This window comes from Zonotrichia albicollis, chromosome 22 (assembly GCF_047830755.1).
Source record: "Zonotrichia albicollis isolate bZonAlb1 chromosome 22, bZonAlb1.hap1, whole genome shotgun sequence".
NCBI classification, from domain to species: Eukaryota; Metazoa; Chordata; class Aves; order Passeriformes; family Passerellidae; genus Zonotrichia; species Zonotrichia albicollis.
The window spans coordinates 6358051-6380141 of NC_133840.1; the positions used below are offsets into that span (position 1 = coordinate 6358051).

At 49.6% G+C, this 22091-nt stretch overlaps 1 protein-coding gene across 2 annotated transcripts in view; it reads left to right on the forward strand.

The window, feature by feature from the left end:
• Positions 1-5809: 5809 nt before the first annotated feature.
• The window catches only part of DTX2 (deltex E3 ubiquitin ligase 2), a 34861-nt gene continuing 18579 nt past the window's right edge, over positions 5810-22091 (forward strand). For both annotated transcript variants that reach the window (XM_074556841.1, XM_074556842.1), the window contains exons 1-3: positions 5810-5907; positions 10790-11171; positions 15756-16338. In XM_074556841.1, coding sequence (XP_074412942.1) covers positions 10859-11171; positions 15756-16338 — 896 coding nt within the window. In that variant the 5' untranslated portion in view covers positions 5810-5907; positions 10790-10858. The remainder of the gene's footprint in view (positions 5908-10789; positions 11172-15755; positions 16339-22091) is intronic.

Sequence of the window (22091 nt, forward strand, 5' to 3'; positions counted from 1 at the left end):
TCCTTAGTGGTAAGATTACTTCCTACACTAACTTTATTTTCCTATGTCCTATCCCCCTACATCACCTGGCAGCAGGATCCTATATATTTGTATGTCCTATAGCCATATATATGTGTGAAAATGCACATTTTATGATTGGCTTTTCACAAATATTAAAATGAATGTTATATGTGTTATGTTAGAAAGTAATGCTGTGTTAATTCTCTTAAGTACTGTGTTAGATATAGTTTTAGGTTATAACATAATGCTAAAATAGAAACTATGCTATGTAGGATACTTTTTCTAAAGAAAGGACTTGCAGTGAGATAACAGCCACAGGACACCTGAATCTTTCAGAGAAAGAGAATTTATTGCTGTCTTATCAGAAGAAACTAACTTCTTCCTTCCTTGCTCAGCCCTGTAGATGCTGTTGAGATTAAGAGGAAGAAGCTGTCACTGACCAGACAGAATCCTATGTTTGAATGGAATTTATGCATCATGTATGAGATGTATGAATATGCAACAGGCCGTTGTTTTTAAGGGTTAATCATTTATTAACATGGGTCCTTTTTTGGGTTTATGCTGCTCAGAAAAGTTAGAAAGTGTATGTTTATTGTGGGATAACTCCCAAATACTCACCCCAATTTACAGGTGATCACAGAGTCCTTTTATCTATGTAAGTATTGAATACCAAAATACAAATACATATTCATCACTTTGGTACATCCCATTCCCAATATGGATATTGATCTAGTACATATATCCAACTGTGAGGGACAAAATCTCTAACAGTTTGGAGTTAGAAAGTGTGTGTTTATTGTGGGATAATTCCCAAATACACATCACAATTTACAGGTGATTACAGAGTCCTTTTATCTGTACAAATATTGAATACCCAAAATACAAATGCATATTCATAACTTTGGTATATCCCATTCCCCACTTCCTATGATAATTAGTTCAAAAGCTGTTAAGCATGCATAGTTTGTTCCTTGAAATGGGTCAGTGGGGGTCCCAAAATGAGGAAGTAAATGGAGTCTTCCTCGTTCTGACCTTTCTACCTTTTCAATGTAAATATGACAAATGAACCCTTGGTAGGACTCCCACTCTCCATTTTCAATTGGTTTCAGAACAGAGCAGGCCTACAGTTGTTTTATGCTCCTAAAAGCTATTTTACAGTTTCTATATTCTTCATTATAAACCCAGCTAACCAAACAATGTGCTGACAAGCAATCAATTATCAGTTACCTACTAACTCTTAACTTCATCAAGGCCTACACATTTATTTTAATTAACTCCAACAAAGCTTATCTCTAACCAATATCTTAGCTCCTCTAAAATCTCTAAATTCCTTAGGGTTTATGTCTCGGTTTAGCTGCAGGAAAGCTCGGGAGGGATGGATGGAAAGCCGGCCCTGGTGGCTGCTGCGAGGCTCAGCATGCACTAGGTGGCACGCAGCTGCAGGGAGAGGCTGGGATTCGGGAAAGGAGAGGAAATCTCCGCTGGGAAAAGCTGGCAGGAGGCAGAACGGGATGAGTTCTGCCCCTAATTAGCGTTAATGGCGAGGTGAGTGTGACCAGAGCAGGAACACAGCCCAGAGGACTCAGCTCCAGAATTTCCCAGCTGGATTTAGCAAAGACAGGGATGGAGAGAGCGTTTTAATTGGGGTCAGGATGATGGGAGAAGGGGCTGAGGTTCCAGCTGAGAATGGTAAATTTAGGATTGGCATAAGGAAAGAATGTTTTATGATGAGTGTGGTGAGGCCCTGGCACAGGTTGCCCAGGGAAGATATGGATGCTGGAAGTGTTCAGGGTCGGGTTGGACAGGGCTTGGAGCAGCCTGGGATGGTGGAAGATGTCCCTGCCCATAGCAACAACCTGGGCTGGTCCCTTCTAACATAAACTGTTCAATATTCTGTGATTTCCCCAGAGAAGGCAGGCAGTGGAACACAGAGAGCTGAGCTGAGCTCATGGGGCATCTCCCAGTACCAGCAGGGATGAGGAACCCATCCCTCTGAGCAGGCAAATCCCAGGGCTTGGACAGCAAGGTCACCTGTCACAGCTGTGTTTTATGAAAAATCCTTTCCTTAGGATTTTTCCTCCTGAGAAGCTGAGAAGCCTCAGGAACAAAATGTAAACATTGATTATCTGCTGCTGTGGAATACAACAGGTGCATCTGTGATTGGTCTCATGTGGTTGTTTCTAATTAATGGCCAATCACAGTCAGCTGGCTCGGACTCTCTGTCCAAGACAGAAGCTTTTGTTATCATTCCTTTCTATTCTTAGCCAGCCTTCTGATGAAACCTTTTCTCCTATTCTTTTAGTATAGTTTTAATGTAATATATATCATAAAATAATAAATCAAGCCTTCTAAAACATGCAGTCAGATGCTCATCTCTTCCCTCATTCAACAACCCCTGTGAACACCATCACAGTCACTCAGCAGCAGGAGGAGGATCAGGCCCACACCAGATCCATCCCTGCTGTGTCTCACTGGAACCTGGCAGGAACCAGCAGCCGCTGCTGCAGAGGAAAATGAAACGAAATTTCACCTATTATCCTTTGCCTGCAGAGGAATTTCTTCCTAATTCCTGTCACTTTGGGTTTGTCTGCTCAGGGAAATTAATGTGAAATCGAGTGGGCTGTGAATTGGAAGTGCTGCAGCAATCCCAGCAGAGCTTGGACAGGCAGTTTCCTAAGTGGCCAGGCCATTCCCTGGAGCACCAGGCTAAGCCTGGCAATTTAACAGAGCCTCAAGCACCAGGGTTTGTAGACATTAATGTAGGACCTCGAGCCAAAACCCTGTGAGAGGGAGCAACCACGGAGAAATTAATTCAGCAGCCTTCCAGCAGCACTGCAAGGAAAGGAGCAGGGGGAAGGCAAATATTTGGCTGGTTACCCCAGAGCGTGGATGGATCAGACAGGAGGTGATGGCTCGATGGAGGACTCAGTGCTTTGCATGCTGATTTGGGGAGCATGCAGAGAAGGGTGTGGGGAAGAACAGCATGAGGAGAAAGGGATCCGGCTGAAAAAAAAAACCCCAAAAAATAACCCCCAAAAAATCACCCCAAAACATAAAGGACTTTGTTAAAACCTGGAGATCATTAAGGTAAAAATCATGTAAAATAGAAAATATTTTTGCAGGCAGTGAGGATTTTGAGGTCTGCATCCCTGTTTTTACAGGGTCCTTAGGGACAGCAGGACACTGAGGTTCAGCTTTTACACTTGGGGATCATTGAGGATCTTTACAGTCACCCTCACATATTTGAAGGAGGTTGTGCAGTGGTGTCTGACAGGCTCAGCTGGTCACCAGACCCCTCATTCATGTGGCCCATGGCTCTGTTAACTCCTTTCAGGGTGTTGGACCATAGTGGAATCACTTACCACAGGATAAGTGATGGAGAGGGGTGAGAAAAGGGAGACTGAGGAGCAGCCATGCACTTGTACTGCTGAGCTGAGGCATCTCAGCCACTCACTGTGCCTGGCAAAACCCTCCAGGTACCCTGATGCAAAATCAGATCATGAATTCCTGCTCAAAAAAAAAAAATTAAGTAAATACAATGCAATTTAAGACTCTTCCCACAGCTCAGCCACCACCTGGCTGCTTTATCTCTTCTCTCCAGCCAGGAGCTGCACCCAATTCAGCTCAGCTCTGCCCCACCCTGCAGCCCTTATCAGCAGCACCTTCAGCCCCGGAGCATCACCCTAAACCTCGCCCAACATCTCTCACCAGCCTGGGCTCCTCACTGGGAGCATCCCTTCATCTCCCAGTCATGCCAGGAAGGTCTGCAAGGCTCAACAGAAACCCTTCTTCACCATCCTCAAATCTCCCTGAGACCTTTTCCTATTTAGGATCACAGGATATTTAATATCTGTCCACCCATGCAACCACATGGATCACGGAGTATGCTCCCAGCACAGCTCTATGAAGCATTCCTATCTGTTTTTCAGGGAAGAAAAACCCCTCTGGATTGCTCTCCAGTTTCTAATTACAGCCACAGGAGACAGGAATCCCAAGCACCTGAGTTGTAAATGTGAAGCTTATTGCTCAAGCAGACGCATTACAAGCAGGCTATCAATCACTTCTGGCAATTATTAGTACTTTGTGAGTATTTTGAACTCAGGAATGTGACAGTCTCATCCATCCTGGAGCAGAGAAATCCATGGGCATTTGCATACGAGGCTGAGATGTGGGGGGAGACAGCTCCAGAGGGGTTTCACTGCACATTTTGGGATGAAAAACAACAAGATGAGTCTCACATGTTTAACCCTGGAAGAAGAGTTTTGTAATAACCCTCCATTCCTCCAGTATAAAGTGTTTCTATATGTTTGTTTTGTGGGTTTTATTTTTTGTTTGTTTTGGTTTTTTGGGGTTTGTTTTGTTTTGGTTTTTTTGCTGTAACTGCTGACTCCAAACACAATTTTCTTTATTTTATAAACCTTTTGGGGCAGGTGTATCATGGCATGGGTGAATCAGTGCTGCTGGGTGTAAAGTCCAGGGAGGTTTCAAGTCATTTGATAAGGGCTGGTGAACGTTTCCTGGTTCAGAAGGAATTATGGTGATCTTAAGGGGCTTTTTCAGCCTAAATGATTCTCTGGCTCTGGGGTTCTTTAATTACTGCTGCTGAGGTGTTGGTGGGGGTCCCAGGAAAGTGGAAAACCCAGGTGGGGTCTGACCTGCCTCTAGGAGAGCATGAATAAGTGATGCAGCAACCTCCAAGATGCTCCAGGGTCAAAGAAATTCCCAAATAAACACACACACATCTTGCAAGGGTGGTGATGGAGGAGCAGTAATGTCTCACCCCCCTGTACTACCCATGCTCACACTCACATGGATGGTATCACACTCACACGGACAATATCACACTCGTGCACAGTCACACACACACACCCCCACACCATCACAGACATTGTCACACTCACGGCGTCCCACATACACACACCACCAATTCTCTCTCTCACACTATCACTGTCACTATCATTTACACAATCACTTTTCATGATCTATTCACACTCACTGTGACACACAATCATTCACACACTTATTATCATACACTATCACACTCATAGGCACACTGTCTATGACACAATCTCACACTCACTGTCATACACCATCACACACACAGTCACTAACACACACTCACTGTCACACATTGCCACTTGCACTATCACACAGTATCATACATGCTCATTATCGCTATCACACACTCATTACCATACTCATTACCACACTTGTTCCTTCACACTCACACTCATTACCACACTTGGTCCCTCACTCATTACCACATTTGGTTCAGCACACTCACACTCTTTATCGCATCCATTACCATATTCATTATCACATTCATTCTCACACTGGGTCCCTCACACTCATTACCATACTCATTATCATACTCTGTCCTGCACACTCACACTCAGTTCAGCACACTCATACTCTTTATCACACTCATTACCATATTCATTATCGCACTTATTATCATGCTCATTACCACACTCAGTCCCAAACACTCACACTCATTACCATATTCATTATCACACTCATTACCACACTCGGTTCAGCACACGCACACTCTTTACCATATTCATTATCACACTTACTATCACTCTACTACACTCAGTCTAGCACACTCTCTACCATATTTATTACCATATCATTACCACACTCATTTCCACACTCGGTCCCGCACACACACTCTTTATCACACTCATTACCATATTCATTACCATATTCATTACCACTCTCGCTCCCACCCCGCCTCACGCTCGCTGTTCCTCTCCCTCACGCCTCCACCAATCACGTCCCTACCTCCCCAACTGGCCCCGCCCCCTGGGCCCCGCCCCCTCAGCTGGCCCCCGGCTGTCTCTCGTGCGCACGCGCGGAGGTTCCGTGACCGCGGGCCGGGAGCGGCGGCGCCGGGCCCTGCTCGGGGTGAGGGGCCGGGGGCGCGGCTCTGAGGGGTGACGGGACCGGGGCACAGCGGGACAGCGGCACCGGGACGGGGAACTGGGCTGGGTCGGGTTGGGCTGGGCTGGACTGGGCTGGGCTGTGCTTCGCGGGGCGGGCACCCGCGGGCGGGCACCCCCGGCACCCCGTTCCCTGTGCCGCGCAGCCCGGGCCGTTCGCGAGGGACCGCCAGGGCAGTTGCGGCCGCTCCGGGCCCGGCCTGCCTGGGGTCCCGTGGGCCCGCGGGAACGGGCGCTGTTCCCCTCGCACCAGGCCCCCGCCCCGCCGCAGCTTCCCGAGCTGTCGGTGTCGCCCGGACAGCCCGGGGGTGTCTGTGGTACCGGGGGCGGTGGGAGCCAGCAGCGGCTGCGGTGGTGGCGCTGCCCAGGGCCGGGGGAGCTCCGTGAGGGCGGGTGGCCTCCACGGGCTCCTCAGGCGGGACCCGGCTTGGCCCTTCCGGAGCTCCAGGAGTTCCTGCCACGAGCCGAAGGCGTTGGAGAGCTGGAGGAGTCCTCCAGATAGTGCCAGGCTCTCGCCTTACAAATCAGTGATCTCCCCGTAAATAACAACCTCCCTGCATGCCCAGAAGGACCCAGGAGCGGTCGGGTTGGGCGCAAAGTGTGGTGAGATCCCGTGGCCAGGTGGGATCTGTGTCTGGCTGTACCTGCCCTCCTCTCACTGTCTCAGTTTCTCAATTTAACCCGTGCCTGAAACCAGCCCTCGGCTGAACTGTCAGGCAAACGCTTTGTTCCGCCTCAGTTGCCGTGTCTATTTTCCCCCTCCGAGGGGAACTTGCTTAAAAGCTTGTTTTGAATGGAAGCAGTCCAGATTTGGAGCAGCCGGGTTATTTCGTGTGTTGTTTTGGCTGTCAAGCCAGGCACCTTGTGCCGTGAGGATCAGCACAAGGGCAGGGACTGGGATAGATCTGCGTCTTTCTCTCTTCTTTCTTTTTGGCTGGTGCTGATCGGTGCTGGGTGCTTGTGTAAGGGAAGGTGTGTTTGGGTGTGAATTACCTGGCAACAGCTTCCAGCCCTGTTCCATGGGGTTTTGCTGTGCCCAAAGTGCAGCTCAGCTGGTGTGGGGCCCTGGTTTGGGGTCGGGGGAGGGCACAGGGCACCTGTAATGCTGCTCCAGTCGTGCCCCCTGCACAGGGTCACGTTTTACTGCAGCCCTGTGGGCTCCCTGTGCTTTATGTGCTCCCCTAATCCCTGGGTAATCTCTTCCCATGGGATCTTTGATGCCTTCCCAGTCCTGTCTCTCAAAGTGGTGTCGTGATGCTTAAGGATCCCTCCTGGGCGCTCTCTTTTCTGAACAACCTGCTGAAAAGTCTCTTATTTTACCAATCTGGTGGTTTTTATTTTTAATTCAGCCCAGCTCAAGAGCTCCCAAGGCTCCTTTTCTTTTCCAGGTACAGGCTTGCATTTCGTGGTAACTTTTATCAGCACTGGCAATTCAAGTTCAGAAACTTAACAAAAGGAGTTGGCATTTTTAGAAATCATCTCAGACCCATGAATTTTAAGATCCTGCATTTAAAGTGAAAGAAAATTCTGCTTTCTGGAAGTAGAACAGAGAATTAAACACAGCTTTCAAAGGTTTCAATTTCCATTCTCCAGCTTTCTCACCACCATTTGCTGGAGTTGGAGGAGCAGGGAGTGAAGCTGCTGGAAAACACATCTGAAATGCACTCAGCTTTTTTCCTGTCCAAGTCCCCAATTAAAGCCATGTGGACAAATGTTTCAGAGGTTGTGCTGGGAGTAAAGTTCCAACCAAACAAATCCATGCTCAGACTCTGAGCCAGTGTTACCAAATACCTTCAGAGTGAAGGGCATCTGGCTGGAATATTTAAGTCTGCACTTGAATTAGCCAAGGTTTTGTTTTCACTGGAAGAAAGGTGGCTCAGAGGATTTCTGACAGGAGCCACGACTGTTTGGTGTATAAGAGCTTTTAGGGTTGATGTGAATTTCAGCTTTGCAAGGTATTTTTAAAGCTTGAGGTGAAGAGTTCCATGAGTAAAGATGTGAGCTAGGATGTGTAACACATCCCAAACCACGTCCCACTCTTCCCCAAACCCTTTCTGCTTGGTGTAATGCTGAACACTGTACAAGCAGCTCCAGTATTGAATTTCTCAACTTTTACTATTTGTGTGCTGCTGAACTCTCAAAGAGAAATCAGGAACTGCAGCTTTAGGTCTTTTCTTTGTTATTTGCCATAACTGCGAGACTTGTGTAATTCTGGCTTACTGATGCTCTCCCGCATTCCTCACTTCCCAATCCCTGCAAGCAGCTGCTGGCTCCAGCAGCTTTAGCAAGAGCTGGCAGGAGGCTGAAATGCTCCCCTTGCTCCTCCTTTGGAGCAGCAGTCCCAGCACAGGAAATATTTTCCCTCTCTGATGGGGAAGTGGATGCTGGAGCACGCGACACTCGCGTGCAGCACCTCCCCGTGTGCTCCAGGACTCACAGCATCGCTGCCACCCCGGGCTGAGGGACAGGCTGGTGTCACCCAGCTGTCACCCCTGAGTGTGAGGTGGCACGGGAAGGAGGTGGCTTTTCTGCCTCGGTGTCTGCTTGTTTGCATTTCCTGCTGCTGTTTCAGAAAGGAAGGAAAAGGAGCCACTGACTGCCTCCTCACAGCCTCCCTCCTCTCTGCTCTGCGTGTGGCTGCTGGTGAATGTTTGGTAACAACTTCGGGGGGGAAAAACAGTGTTGGTTCTGTATTTGGGGTTCTGAGCACCTCGTGCAGCTGGGTGGGACAAAATGCTACAGCCTGGCTTTTGCTCTGAGTTGAGCACAGATGATGCTGGTGGTCCTTGAGCTGGAAAAGTGTTGGTGTGAAACCTGCCATAAAGTGCTTCTATATGTTTGTTTTGTGGGGGGTTTTTGTTTGGTTTTGTTTTGTTTTTGGGGTTTTTCTGTAACTACTGACTCCAAACACAATTTCCTTTATTTTATATGACTTTTGGGGCAGGTGTATCGTGGCATGGGTGAATAAAAGAAGGGGCAGAGGCAGGTGTTGGATTTGATACCTTAAGTCTTAATTTGCTGGTTTGAACAGTGAAATAACTGTCCTTGGAATGGATTCCTAGGAAAAGATTAATAGCAGAGACCAGGGTAGGATCTTGGTGATCTTGGTTTGTCACCAAGACCAGTTGAGCTGAGGGTGTTGGATAAAAATCTCAGAGCAGCTCACAAACGAATTTACACTGAATTCCTGGGGAAACTGTTGCCTTCCTTTTAAGAATGCAGACGTGTGGGTGTGTCTGTTCTGTGCTCACTCTCCTCTGTCTTTTTTAAGCTATCAAGCCACACGGGCATGACGGATGGGACGCTCCACGGAGCGTGGGCTCTTCCCCCATCCGGCAGGGATGTCATTCTCTGTGCAGATGGCATCCTCCAGTGGAAGCCACCCACTGCTGCTCTGCCTCTTGGGAGACCTGAACTTCTCCATTGGATGGGAAGGAAGCTCACGGCTCCCTGCTGGCTGCTGGGAGTTAAGCGAGCAATCAATGACGCGAGGCCTCACAAGGGAGAAGGAGAATTTATTTTAAAACAAAATGAGTTTCACTCATTCACAGCCGAATCCACCTACACACGAGCACTAACGTGGGGATCTCCAAGTGGTTGTCCAGCATTTGGACAGATGTGTGTGCAGATAGTTTGGACAGAATTCATTGGAATGACACAACAGACGAGGAATGTCAAATATCAGACCTCTGGTGATCATGTGATGCCTTTGGATCTGTTCTTTTTACATCCCTTGGGGGCTGACAGTGGTGATCTCTTCTTGCTGGAATTTATTCACTGTCCTTTGTGTCTTTGTCTGGTCTTTGGGCTCCTACCCTTTCTCTGTTCTTCTCCAAATCATCTCTTAAGGGCTTGAGTCTCTAATGCTGATTGTCCCTCGTTTCAAGACTTCCTTGTTTTTCAACCTGAGAAGCTGCAAATAGGTGTGCTTTGACCTTGAGGACCTCCTAAATCAGTGCCCTCAGCACAGGCAGTTGATTGTGCCCTATGTTCCTCCTGGCCCTCTTGTACTCCTTCCCATCTGTTTTTTGCTGGGATCACACTGAACTAAAGAAGAGTTTGTACTGTGATTTGCAAACTGTGCATTAAGAGTTGTTTTCTGGCTCTGTTTGCGTGTGTAATGCTGCACAGCAGTCACAGGACTGATCCTGGGCCAAAACTAAGTGATCAGAAGCCTGAATGGAGCTGACGGTGTAGCCCTGGAGCTCAGATCAGTGTGAAGAGTTTGGGAACCGTTTGTGTAACTCGGTCATTTCTGTGAAAGAGTGTTGTGCCAGCATTGGGGTGGTCAGTGATGCTGCCAGGAGCAGTGCTGAGCATGGGGAAGGGGCAGAATGGCAGCTTGCCTTGGCACACTGCTGCCTACTACTGAGTGTCTGTCTGAGCTCATGCCAGGGCTTGCAGGTCTGCCTGACACAGGGATGGTTTGGTACAGATGTCTGGTGGCTCAGGTGGTGTTTGGTGCCACGAACCATTGGAAACAGAGTCTCCCTGAAGAGTGCTTGCCCTCAATTAGCACAAATTGCCAGCACTGGCGGGGAGTGAGTGGTGGTACCTCACTCACCCTCAGCCAGAGAGGGTTTTGAGGCCAGTCTGCTTCTCTGGAGTCTCCTAAATCCACGGAGAACATCCTCTGGGAAAGTCAGAGCTTGTTTCCCTCTCTGATGTGATGTGGATGTGGGGTGATTTGGGACATTATTCTCAGCTCCCTGTGCTCTGTGTTTCTTGCTGCAGGTCCCGAGGAGAAAACGGTGTAAGGCCAGCTCAGATGGCTTGTATGATGTGGATGTGGGGTGATTTGGGACATCATTCTCAGCTGCCTGTGCTCTCTGTGTTTCTCGCTGCAGGAGAAGATGGTGTAAGGCCAGCTGAGCTGCCCCTCGGAGCCGCGTGGTGCCCGGAGCTCAGGGAGGAGCATGGCCGCAGCTCAGGGAGCGGGAGCCGGCTCAGGCTCAGCCGCGCCCTCGGGCCCGCCCGCTTCTGTCCCGGGCCACGGCAGCGGCTCCACGGCAGTGGCCGTGTGGGAGTGGCAGGATGAGTTCGGCAGGTGGAGGCCGTACCGAGGCAATGTCTGCAGCTACATTGAGCAGGTTATCCAGGCCTCGCAGCAGAAGGGCCGGCGCTCGGGGTCGGGGCTGGTCAGCAGCATTCCTTTGGGACACGCCGATCCCGCCTTGGCTCCCTATGTCATCGACATTCCAAGCCTGACACAGTTCCGGCAGGATACAGGTAAGGGAGATTCCACACCCCTTCTGCTGGTGTGCCTGGGGACAAGCAGGGCCTTGTGCTGTGTGTGAGAGCCCTGCAAAGCTGTTTGCTACCATGCTGGGCAGCTCTGTGAGCATCTGAGCAGCATCTGCTGCTCTCCTAATGTGTGTGGAAAAATCTCTGGAGCCAGGGGCAGGCAGACAGCCATGATCTCTTCAGGAGCATCATCAGGGGACCCCTGGAGCTCCCAGCCTGTGAGCCAGAGTTCTCAGAACTGGAAACTTCCCTCCCCCCCAATCCATTCAAGATCACTTGTGTAAAAAAGGCCTTTTTACGATTCCAACCCTCCTGCTTGAATCCCTTGCTCCCTCTGGAGTTGGAGTGCCAGCTGCTTTGCCTTGGCGTGCAGCCCTGCTCAAGCTGCTTGTGAGCGCCTGCAGCCCCCGCACGACACCGAAACGCTGCAGCAGAATCTTCCCTCCACTTGTGCTGGGTGAGCCTGGCTCGCTTCCTCCCAGGGAGAAAGGGCAGGGTGGGCTCAAGAGCAGAATTGAGACCTGATTTTCATTCTCCTCTCTCTGGGGTCACTGGGAGTAGCAGCTCAGAATTTGCAGAGATGACTCCTGCCCTTTTCTGCTGCAGATGTGCTGAGCAGCTGGAGCTTAGAAAAAGGGCAAGGATGGAATGCATGCACTTCATCCCTGGAAAATCCAGGGAGATCCCAAATTACACACCCCAGATGAATGGCTGCTTTGGAAAGTTTTTCATCCATCAGTTTCCCCTTTGTCAATGTCTCTCCCATCACTCCAGGACGCAGTTGAGCATCATGCCAAGCTTTATAGAGGGGCATGTGCTGGTGTCTTGCCAGTTGAAACAGTAAATGAGCAATATTTTGAATTAACTGCATGATCAGCCAGTTCCAGCAGGAAAGGGAAGTGGTTGGAGCAAATGTCAGTGGTCATCACAGCTGCATCCGTGTTTTTATTCTGACTTGGTGACCTTAGGCTGAGTTTATCAAGTGGTGTCCTGGGTGAGGTGAGGAGCTTCTAAGCTGGATGCAGGTGTGCTCAGCTTGGCCTGTTCAAACACCTGGAAGGCCAGCTGAGGCTGTGGCTTTGAGTAGTACAATGTGGACCACCAGAGCTGGCACCAGCAGCTGTTTCTCTCCTGTTTTTTTCATGCCAAACTTGTGAAGGAGCCTTCCAGCCTCTGGCCCTTTCAGCCAGTGCTCCAACCTGTGGGCAGCAGCCCTAAGCCTTGTGCTGAAGGTGAGCAGAGAGCCTGTGGGGTGGGTGAAACGTGTCCCAGTGTGAATGGGACATTCTTTTCCACAAGTACAGCTGCCTGTCCTTAGAGGGCTTGTATGTCTTTGGGTCCTCAAAGATCTCAAAACAGTCACTGAATATTGTTCATTTTAGGGTGGTTTGGAGCTGTTCATCTCTGGGGGACAGTCCAGTTCAATTCTGGAAATGCTGTTGGCTGATATGATCTCATCTTTCCACTAGATCTGAGTTTGCCTTAATAACAAAAAGGCTGATTCTGCTCCACAGCTCTCCTGCAGTGTTTCCCATTGATCCAAAGGGATGCTGCTCAGTGCTGTGAACTCCCTCCACAAATACCTGTGTGCTCTGCAACGTGACTGTTGGAAAAGCTCTCACATCCCCTTGCCATGGCCCAGTTCTGAGCAAAGCTTTTTGTCTCTGCAAGGCTCTGCCTTCAACGTGAACCTTCCTGAGCGAGCCGCCAGCTGAACTTTGTCATGTGCTGGAGAAAAGAATCTCTACAGGAAACATCCCCATGAAAAATCTTTAAACAGTGCAAAAAATAGGCTGTTGTATTCTGCTCATTAGCTATTAGACAGATAAATAGGCTCTTCAAAGGAAGCCAGGGAGAATAACAGGAAGCCAGTGTTAACGGGAGCAGCGTCCCCAGCAGCAGGGAGTGACAGCTGTGCGGGGGGATCTTGGGGCAGGATTAGCTGTGGGCTTCAGCTGCTGCTCAAGGCAGATTAGCTGGGAGTGAGTGCAGGGGAGCAGCAGGAGTTGTGCTCTCCCCAGCTGTTTGCCCACCCTGGAGAGGAATGCCAGTTTCCCAGCCAGCCTGGGGGAAGGGAGATGTTTTCCAAGCGCATTGCCTTGGTCTTGTTGTTGACTCCTAAAAAAATCTTTCTGCTGCTGTTTGAGGGTGTTAAAAGCACAAGTTGCTTGCAAGTCCTACAGTCCTCTTTGTGCTCTTTTAGCTTCTGAGCTGCCAATGGAGCAGGGGAAGTCTTGCTAATGCCCTGAGATGTGTCCCACTGGACACCTTGCCTTACCTGTAGTAGTCCCCTTTCTCTGGGAGCAGGTTCCCTGCACTCACATCTCACCATCTCATTCCCAGTCCAGTCCCATCCTCCTCCTGCTCAGGGGTTCATTCCTGAAGTTATCCACCTTTTGAGGCTGTTTGTGTTTCTGAAACTTGCTGGATAGGAGAAGTCAATGCTAGAGTTTGCTTTTGGCTGTTTAGTCTGCTTTTCCACTAAGACATCAATTCCAGGCTGGGAAGGCCATGTTAGTTTCAGCCAGAGGAAGGTCTGGTGCCACAGGAATCCTGAGCTCCATGGTTGAGCTGTTGGGGAGGTTGCTGTAGTGTTTTAAGTGTGCTGATGAGATGTTTGTTGGCTGGTGTCACTGGAGAGTCCTGCTCTGCAATAAGCAGAGTGCTTGGTGCTGCTCTGGAGCAGAAACACAAGTCCTTGGTCTGGCACATTCTGCCTTGGGGAGAGCCTTGGCCTTTGTGTCAGCTCTGGAGCTCCAGCAGTGCTGAGATAAGGAAACAGTTACAGTTTTCACAACTGTTGGGTACAATAACAGCAGCATGATCCTCATGCCAGCATGCAGGCAGGCAGAGCCTGAACACAGCAGCAGTTGGATTCTGGCAGTGTGGAGTCCCATGTGGGCTGTCCTCCCTCTTCTTTGGGATGTGCTTGTTGGGTGTGAAGCCTGCCCGGATTGTCTGTGCCCCACAGAGTCTCCAGTGATATCCTGGGGCAATTCTCCTCAGGCTTTAGGTGTGGGTATTTGTAAACGTGCCAGTTTTCACCTGGGGTCCTGGAACATAGTGCCATAACTCTCATGACCTCTTTAGAGGCTCTATTTTATTTTATTTTTCTCTTGGTGCTCTTCTTTGAACTCCTCCTGTGCTATAACATCTCACTGCACCCCTGTTCACCCTCACCTTCTTGGATCCCCAGACTTGCTTTCCCCACAGCCTTTCCTGCTCCTCTTTCTCTGTGCAGAATGCTGCTGACGGTTTTTCCTGCAGTTTTGACCCTGCTGCAAGAACCCATTTTTCAAAGGTTACAGAGCTTCTGTCCTGTTGGGTGGCTTCCTTCCCTCTCATTAGGCTGCTGCTTTTTTGAAGTAAGGGAAGAAGTACCCAGGAGTGGAGTCATCCTGGAAAGCCAGGCCTCCAGGGAGTTCGAGCTCCAGCTGTCGCTGTCGAGAGGCCTTGCAAGAGCAGAGTTTCTCTTTCCATTTCTGTCCCTTTGTCTGAACAGCTGCTCTCTCCAGTTTAAAGTCACTTCATTGTCTTCCCCTCTCTAGTCTTGCTCTCTTTCCCAGCAGTCAGGAGCCTGCAGAAGTTTGCCCTTCTCCAAAGTCCTTGCCCTTGCCCCTTGTGGGACTTCCCCCACTCTCCCAAGACTGAAATTTCCCTGTCCCTTGTGTAACAAAGTGGGTGTTCAGCCTCTTAAGTGCTCCTACAAAGTACTTCCCGATGGTGTCTTGTCTCTATAGTTACTCTGTTGTCAAGGCTGTGGGAGTTGTTTTTTTTTTTAACCAGATCTGTGCCTCAGCCGGATTTTTTTTTTTTCCTTTTTTTTTCCTTTTAACGTCAGGGAGGCATATGTGATCACTGTGCCTTTGTGCTTGGGTGTGTCTGCGTCTGCATCCTCTCTCCTTCCCTCCTTTCCCACCCTTCCTCCTTGCAGCTTTTGAACCTGCTGCCAGCCCACAATCAGATTTGGCAGAAGGACAGGGATCTCAGGGATGTTGCATTATTCTAAGCTTCATGAGCAAACCCAGCCCTTTTGGGAAGAGAAGATCTTTTAGTGTCCCTCTTGAAGGGAGGGTGAGAAAGACAGCATGGATCTGTGTTAGAAAATCCCTGGGACAACATCCCTCTTGGTTCTCTGCTGGCTAAATGGTTGTGTGTGATGGCGTTCACAGGGGTCTCAGGTTGAGGGAACAGATGAGGATCTGACTCCATGTTTCAGAAGGCTTGATTTATTATTTTATGATATATATTACATTAAAATTATACTAAAATAATAGAAGAAAGGATTTCTTCAGAAGGTCAGCTAGGAATAGAAAAAGAAGGAATGATAACAAAGGTAAGTGGCTTGGGTTCTCTGTTCGAGCCAGCTGACTGTGATTGGCCATTAATTAGAAACAACTAACATGGGCGAACAAATATGCACCTGTTGCATTCCACAGCAGCAGATAATCAATGTTTACATTTTGTTCCTGAGGCCTCTCAGCTTCTCAGGAGGAGAAATCCTGAGGAAAGGACTTTCCATGAAAGATGTCCCTACAGTTGTGTTCATTGCCCCTGCTCTCCCCACAGGGACCATGCGGGCTGTCCGCAGGCACGTCTTCCCGGGGGACTCTGCTGCTGGCCAGGGCGTCGTGTGGGAGTGGCAGAACGACGAGGGTGGCTGGTCCCCGTACGAGATGAACGTCTGCGTGTTCCTGGAGCAGGCCCGTGCCACCAACCACCAGCGAGTGGATCTGGGGCCCTTGGGCTACAACTATGAAGTTGACTTTGTGGCTCAGGTGCAGACCAACAAGAGCACGCGCTTCCGCCGCAGCGTTCAGAGGCGCTTGGACGCCCCATACCCGGTGACCACCTCCACCACACCCCTGCACACTGGGGTGGGATGTTCTTGCCAGCAGTGCTGGCCAAACAGCGGGACTGGCCCCATCACCACACGCTACCGACACTCCACAAACTCTCCCAACTCTGCCACTGCTCATCAGGTTCCCGGGAGGACAGCGTCTGTCAGTTCCTCCAACGTCGGCTTCGTGCCCTATAACAAACCTGCTTTGACTGGAGCGAGGTCAACACCAAGACTCAATGCACAGAGCACCTTGGTTTTGGCTCAGACTGGGAGCCTCAGTGCAGCATTGGCAGCATCTAATGGAGTCAGGTACAGATCCTAATTCACCTTTAAATACCATGTGTGTGTCCAAGAGATCCTAATTCACCTTAAATACCATATCTGTGTCTAAGAGATCTGCTGTGCTCAGGTCTGCATCCAGGAGCCTCTCTATCCCACAGGACCTCCCACAAGGGTCTTGTCCCTAGGAGAGAGAGGTTTGTGCCTGTATATTCAGTACAGTGGATGAAAAGACTTCTCCTCTGCTTTCTGCCTCTTTTCTTCCCATTTGAAATACAGTCTCTGTCTGCCAGTCTCCCTGAACCACAGGGCAATTCACTCAGGTTGAGATTCTGAAGGCTTGAGAAAATTAATAGTGAGCAGTGGTATTTTGGTTTAGGTTAAAAAACAACTTTGAGGGGAATTCAGTGAAGGAAAAGGGGACTTGTAAACACACCTATTGAATTCAAATTAGGCCGTAGAGTGGAACACTGCTCTGCATTCTAAGCTCTTCCTCTTCAAGGAGGGACCACAGGACTCATTGCATGTGGCTGGGACCTCATGAACCCTCTGTCAAAATCAAGTTGTTTTTCAGGCTCAGTGGTGATGAAGAGCAGAGGTGCCATGGGATTCACCGTAGTTCTTCTCTGTCAGGTGTCTTCTGTGACAGGGCTGGAACCAGTGTGCATCTCTCAGCCCAGGATTTCAGCTCCTGTCAGCTAGAGCCAAAGGAGGGCTGTGTTTGCACCTTACTGGTGAGGGAGGAAGAGCCTCACTTCTCTTGAGGCCTTTTGGTTGCTGCCAGCTCAGTGAAAAGCAGAGGCTTGTGGTCCGACAGCCCGGCTCCTCTCCATGGCACGGGCTGCTGGGGCCAGCCACAGTTGGTTATTCCATTTTCAGGATCTTCACTCTTCCTGTGCTCCAGCCCTTGCTGGCAGAGGTGTGTGTGGCCTGTCTGTGGCAGTGCTGGCACCAAGTGTGACCCAGCAAGGGCTGCCTGACTGCTCCCTCTGTTTGTGAATGGCTGGAAGTGGCACAGCCTTACACTCCCTTCACTGGGAGGAATCCAGCTGTTGAACCCCTGAGAAACTGCAGGGAGCTTGCCAGGGCTGACTTACCTGTCCAAGTACAGACATAAGAGATCTTAGAAGCACATTCTGCTAATTGCATGAGGCACAGGGGTTTGAGGTTTGTTTTGCTTCTCATTTGTGTTTTAAACAAGACTGTGAATCTTGAGATGTTTTTCTTAGTGTCGTGTCAGGATTTTCCCTCTTCAGGGTCACCCGAGTGAAATGACTTCTGACATTCTGTTCTTCTTTCTCACGGTCTTTTTTTGGTGCTTTTTTTTCCACCTGGTGTTTTTTTGTGTTGCCTTAAGCATCCACAGTGCTTCTCAGTTCTAGTTCCCTTCAAGTAGGGCTGAAAATCAGCCCCCAGTAAGGCTCTGGCTGTCTCCTGAAGAAGCTGCCAAATTCCCCCTCTCACAGGAGTTTCTGGTGGGTGCATGGGGTCACTGGGCTGCCTGGAGCCCCCATCCCTCCCCTAAGGATTTGCAAAATGACTCAGGGTGGGGAGGTTGAAAAGGAAGAGCCAAGTGCTGCAGCAGTTGCCCCACAAGCCTGTCTGGAGCTGATCAGGGTCTGGGTATGTTGTGTGCTCCTGGTGGAGGGAGGATGGCACAGAAATGCTTGGAGGAGGTTGCCACAGGTTCCTGACTGAGCCCATGGCCCAGGCAGTGCTGACTGGGAGGAGAGGGGTGGCCAGGATGTGCCCATGGCTGGCTGAGGTTGGGCTGTTTGAACCTGTTTTGCAGCTCAGCTGTTTGTGTTGTGTTGGTGTCCTGGCAATCATCCCCAGCCAAGCCAGCCTTTCTGGGGGATGTGAAGGGATTGTACAGGTAAATCTATGGCACACAGGGCAGGTGGCAGCTCTTTGGGTACCAGGGAGTGTGTGAGTGCTGTGAGCCCCGTGTAAAACCCACACCCCAGTGAGCCCCACTCCCCTGGCTGCTGGCTCTCTGTCCCATGGGCTGTGATCTGCACTCCTTTGGGATTAGTTTTGCAGCTCTCTTTTATCTCTGCCAGAGCAACAAGTGCACACAGGGGGGCAATCTCTGTCTTCAGCAGGGTGCCATGTGTGAAAGGGACTTTTTCATCCCCAGCTGCCAGCTCAGGATGGCTTTTCCCCATCAGCCCAGTGCTGGGGTTGGCAGGAAATGCCACTGGCTGGGTGTAATTGTTCCTGGCTGGAGTTACAGGCTCAGGCTCATGGAACCCATGTCCCAGCAGAAAATCCTTTAATTTCTGTGAATTAGGGGAAACCTGAGTAGCAAACTCTAACAATGTGTTTCATTTAATTCCTAAGCCCAGAGCATTGCTAGGTTATTTTATCCATTAGGTTCTGTGTCTTCCCCCCCCTCAGATATAGTGTGGTGGTTAGTTCCCCTTCCCTTGCAGTCAAAGCCCTGCATCTCCCTACAGTCTAACCATTTTGGCTAATTATCCTGCATTAATTATCCTGCCACAGGTTTCTGGCTGTGCTCTCTTAGCTGTGATGTGCAATTCCTGTGCTCAGAGACCCAAGGGAAGGGAGCACTGGGCCATGGTGCATCCTCTGGTGTGTGCTAAAGGTTGTGTTGTGTTCACTCCAAAGCAGCCCTGACAGATTACTTGCTTTTACAGAACTGCTGATCTCCACAAAACTTGCAGAGGTGGCTGAGCTGCAACTGGCAGAAGGGCTCAAAAACTCCCTGGGAGTTTTTGAAATGCAGTGCAGTTGTTTACACCAAATTTCTTTAGAAGACACAGCTAAAAATGGCAGCTGTGCTTTCTCAAGAAATTTGGTGTAAATTTCTTTAGAAAACACAGCTAAAAATGGCAGCACCTCTCTTACAGGGCTAAGAACGAGGTGCAGTTCATCCTGGAAAGCTGCCTGACTCCCTGTGTGGCTCTGGCAGTTATTTCTAGCAGGGGTAGCCCCCAGAACAGGCATGCCCAGGCTGCTGTGCCACTGAGGTGATTAAATGCATTTCCTGCTTGCTGGAGGGTGGAGCTCCAGCCCTGCCAAATGCACTTTAATTTCCTCCAGCTCTCAAGAGGGTCAAAGCCACTGGAAAACCTAAAGAGGAGTGCCAAGGCTTAACTAGATGCTAATATCCTTGGCTGTGCTGCTAATAAATTACATACATGTGGGCAAGTTGTTTTGCATTTTGGTGCTTTAGTTTCCTCTGGTGGATTAAACACAGTTAATGAACCTGGCCTCTCTCATGGACAGTGCTGGAATCTGCACATGGAGTGTGCCATGGCAAGGGCTGTGTCCTTACCTCAGCACTGTTAGCCAGGATCCCAGGCACTCCTGGCAAATCCTTGCCACCCCACATGGGAAAGCATCAATTCCCTAGGGCAGGAGCTCCTTGCACTGTGTAATTACAGAGTAAGGCACTCCTGAAGCTCAGTAAGGAGTGCCCTGCTTGTAATATGAGCTAGTAAAGCTGCAGGAAGCAATCTTTGGGGGATATTAATTAATGTCCCAGCCAGGCAAATCCCTACAGCAGCTCTGCAGGCTTCTCTGGGCTTATGTGGCTTTGGCTGCTGGTCTGGGTTGTGTCTGCAGATAAGGCAGGCAGCTGATGGGGGCAGGATTTTGTATAAAACCAGGGGGAAAGGGGGTCCTGGGAGCTGGAAAAGGATGCTGAGAGAACTGGGGTGTGTGATGGTGTTCACAGGGGTCGGAGGATGAGGGAGGAGATGAGGATCTGACTCCATGTTTCAGAAGGCTGATTTATTATTTTGTGATATATATTATATTATATTAAAACTATACTAAAAGAATAAAAGAAAATATTTCATCAGAAGGCTAAATAAGAATAGAAAAAGAAAGAATGATAACAAAGGCTTGTGTCTCAGAGAATCTGAGCCAGCTGAGTGTGATTGGCCATTAATTAGAAACAACCACATGAGACCAATCACAGATGCATCTGTTGCATTCCACAGCAGCAGATAACCATTGTTTGCATTTTGTTCTTGAGGCTTCTCATCTTCTCAGGAGAAAAAATCCTAAAGAAAGGATTTTTCATAAAAGATGTCTGTGACAGGGGTGTTCTGGTGCTGCACCCCAGTTCACAGTCAGTGCTTTGTAGGATCAAGAAGGACCCTAACCAGGGCCTTTCCTTCTTACCCTTCACCTTTGTATCCTTCAGCTTTGTCCACAGGCATTCCCCTGAGCTCCTTGGGTGGTGGGGAGCCCTCCTGGTGCTGGCTCCACTGTGAGTTGTCCTGCAGCCCTTTTAGCCAGCATGGTGCTACCTCCAGGTGACATTGATGTCACCTGACAGCCCTGGGAAGGGGTTTGGACCTTAAGGAGCTGTGGTAGCACTTGGTGTGAAGCAGAGCTGGATAAGCTCTGTGAGAAGTGTTGGCTGTTGCCCAGAGGGCTACAAAGATGCTGTGATAGTGAGATCTGTGGCCTGCTGGTTGTGTGCAGGGCAGAGGAAGGAAGAAAGGGCCACACCAGGTGGAGAGGGTGAGTCCCTACAGGCTTCTGGTGATGGCTCCAACCTGGCCACCCAGTGTTTGAAGTGGCAGCAGCCTGGATTCCAAGCTGTTGACCCAGCTCCTTGCTGGACTTGTGCTTTGCTGTCTCACTGGTGTTGCAGGTTGTTGAAATTCTGGAGAAGCCAGTGGGTTTGTCGTGCTGGAATCTCAGTGTGCCCTCTCTGCCTCCCGTAGCAGGCTGCCTGGGAGCCAGTGGTTGGAAATCTTACCAGGATCTTCTTGCTGTATCTCTGATTTTGCATCCTTTTCTTCACAATTTGGTGATCCCTGTTACACTCAGGAACATCCAGCACACAGAGCAGTGGGAGGGCAGGAGCTGCACCAAACAGCAAGACAAAACTGAACCAGGAAGGAGGAATTGATACCAGGACACTTTGAGAGAATTCAGGCATTGACTTTCAGGTGTTGCAAGCACCTGCAGGAGCACTTGGCCAGGAGTCAGAGGCACTGCCTGGTGAGCAATCTCCATGGGCAGCAGGAGCAGGTGGCTCAGTGGCTCCTTCTCATCTCTCCACACTGCAGTGCTTGCTCTTGCACTGATGCTACCACATCTCCCTTACCCAAAACATCACTTTTTCTCCTAACTCAGCTGTTTTCAATGAATGAACAGAACCTCTCCCCAGAAGCCAGCACTGGTGAGGCAATGCTGGAATATCTGGAGCTTGTGCTGTTCCATTATTGGATGCACAGTTCCACGTTACACTACAATAGCAACATCCTTCCTTGTTACCTCATCCCCTTCCTCCCCCCAAGCCCCCACTTCAGAGCCAGGGCAGGCTCTGGGAGCATTTCCTCACCTTTTTTGGCACAGCAGCACTTCCTCCCACGCGCTGTGACTGCAGACCTGCCCAGGCAGTGTTGTGGTACCTCAGAGCTCTGTGGATTTCCCTTGATTTCATCAACCTCTGGGCTTTCTGCAGTTGTAACAGAGCTCAGGGAGTGTGGCAGCCCTGCTCCCACGGTGCAGAGTGGATGGCTCAGCATATCCCACAGCACTGGCAGCTGAGATGCTGCTAGTGAATAAGTATTTAGTGAAATAAGAAGTATTTGGTTTCTCCATCATCACATCAGTTGGCTCAAAGCCTCCAGCAGCCAAATCTGACACACTTTGCCTTTACAGTAGGAGTGCAGCTGACCAGTGACTGGTTCCTGGATGGTAATTGATCTGGTTCCTGGCTCATGGATGGTAATAATTTATCTGCAGTGCACTCACAGCTCCCCAAACTTGATTGCTTGCAAATGCATCAAGTG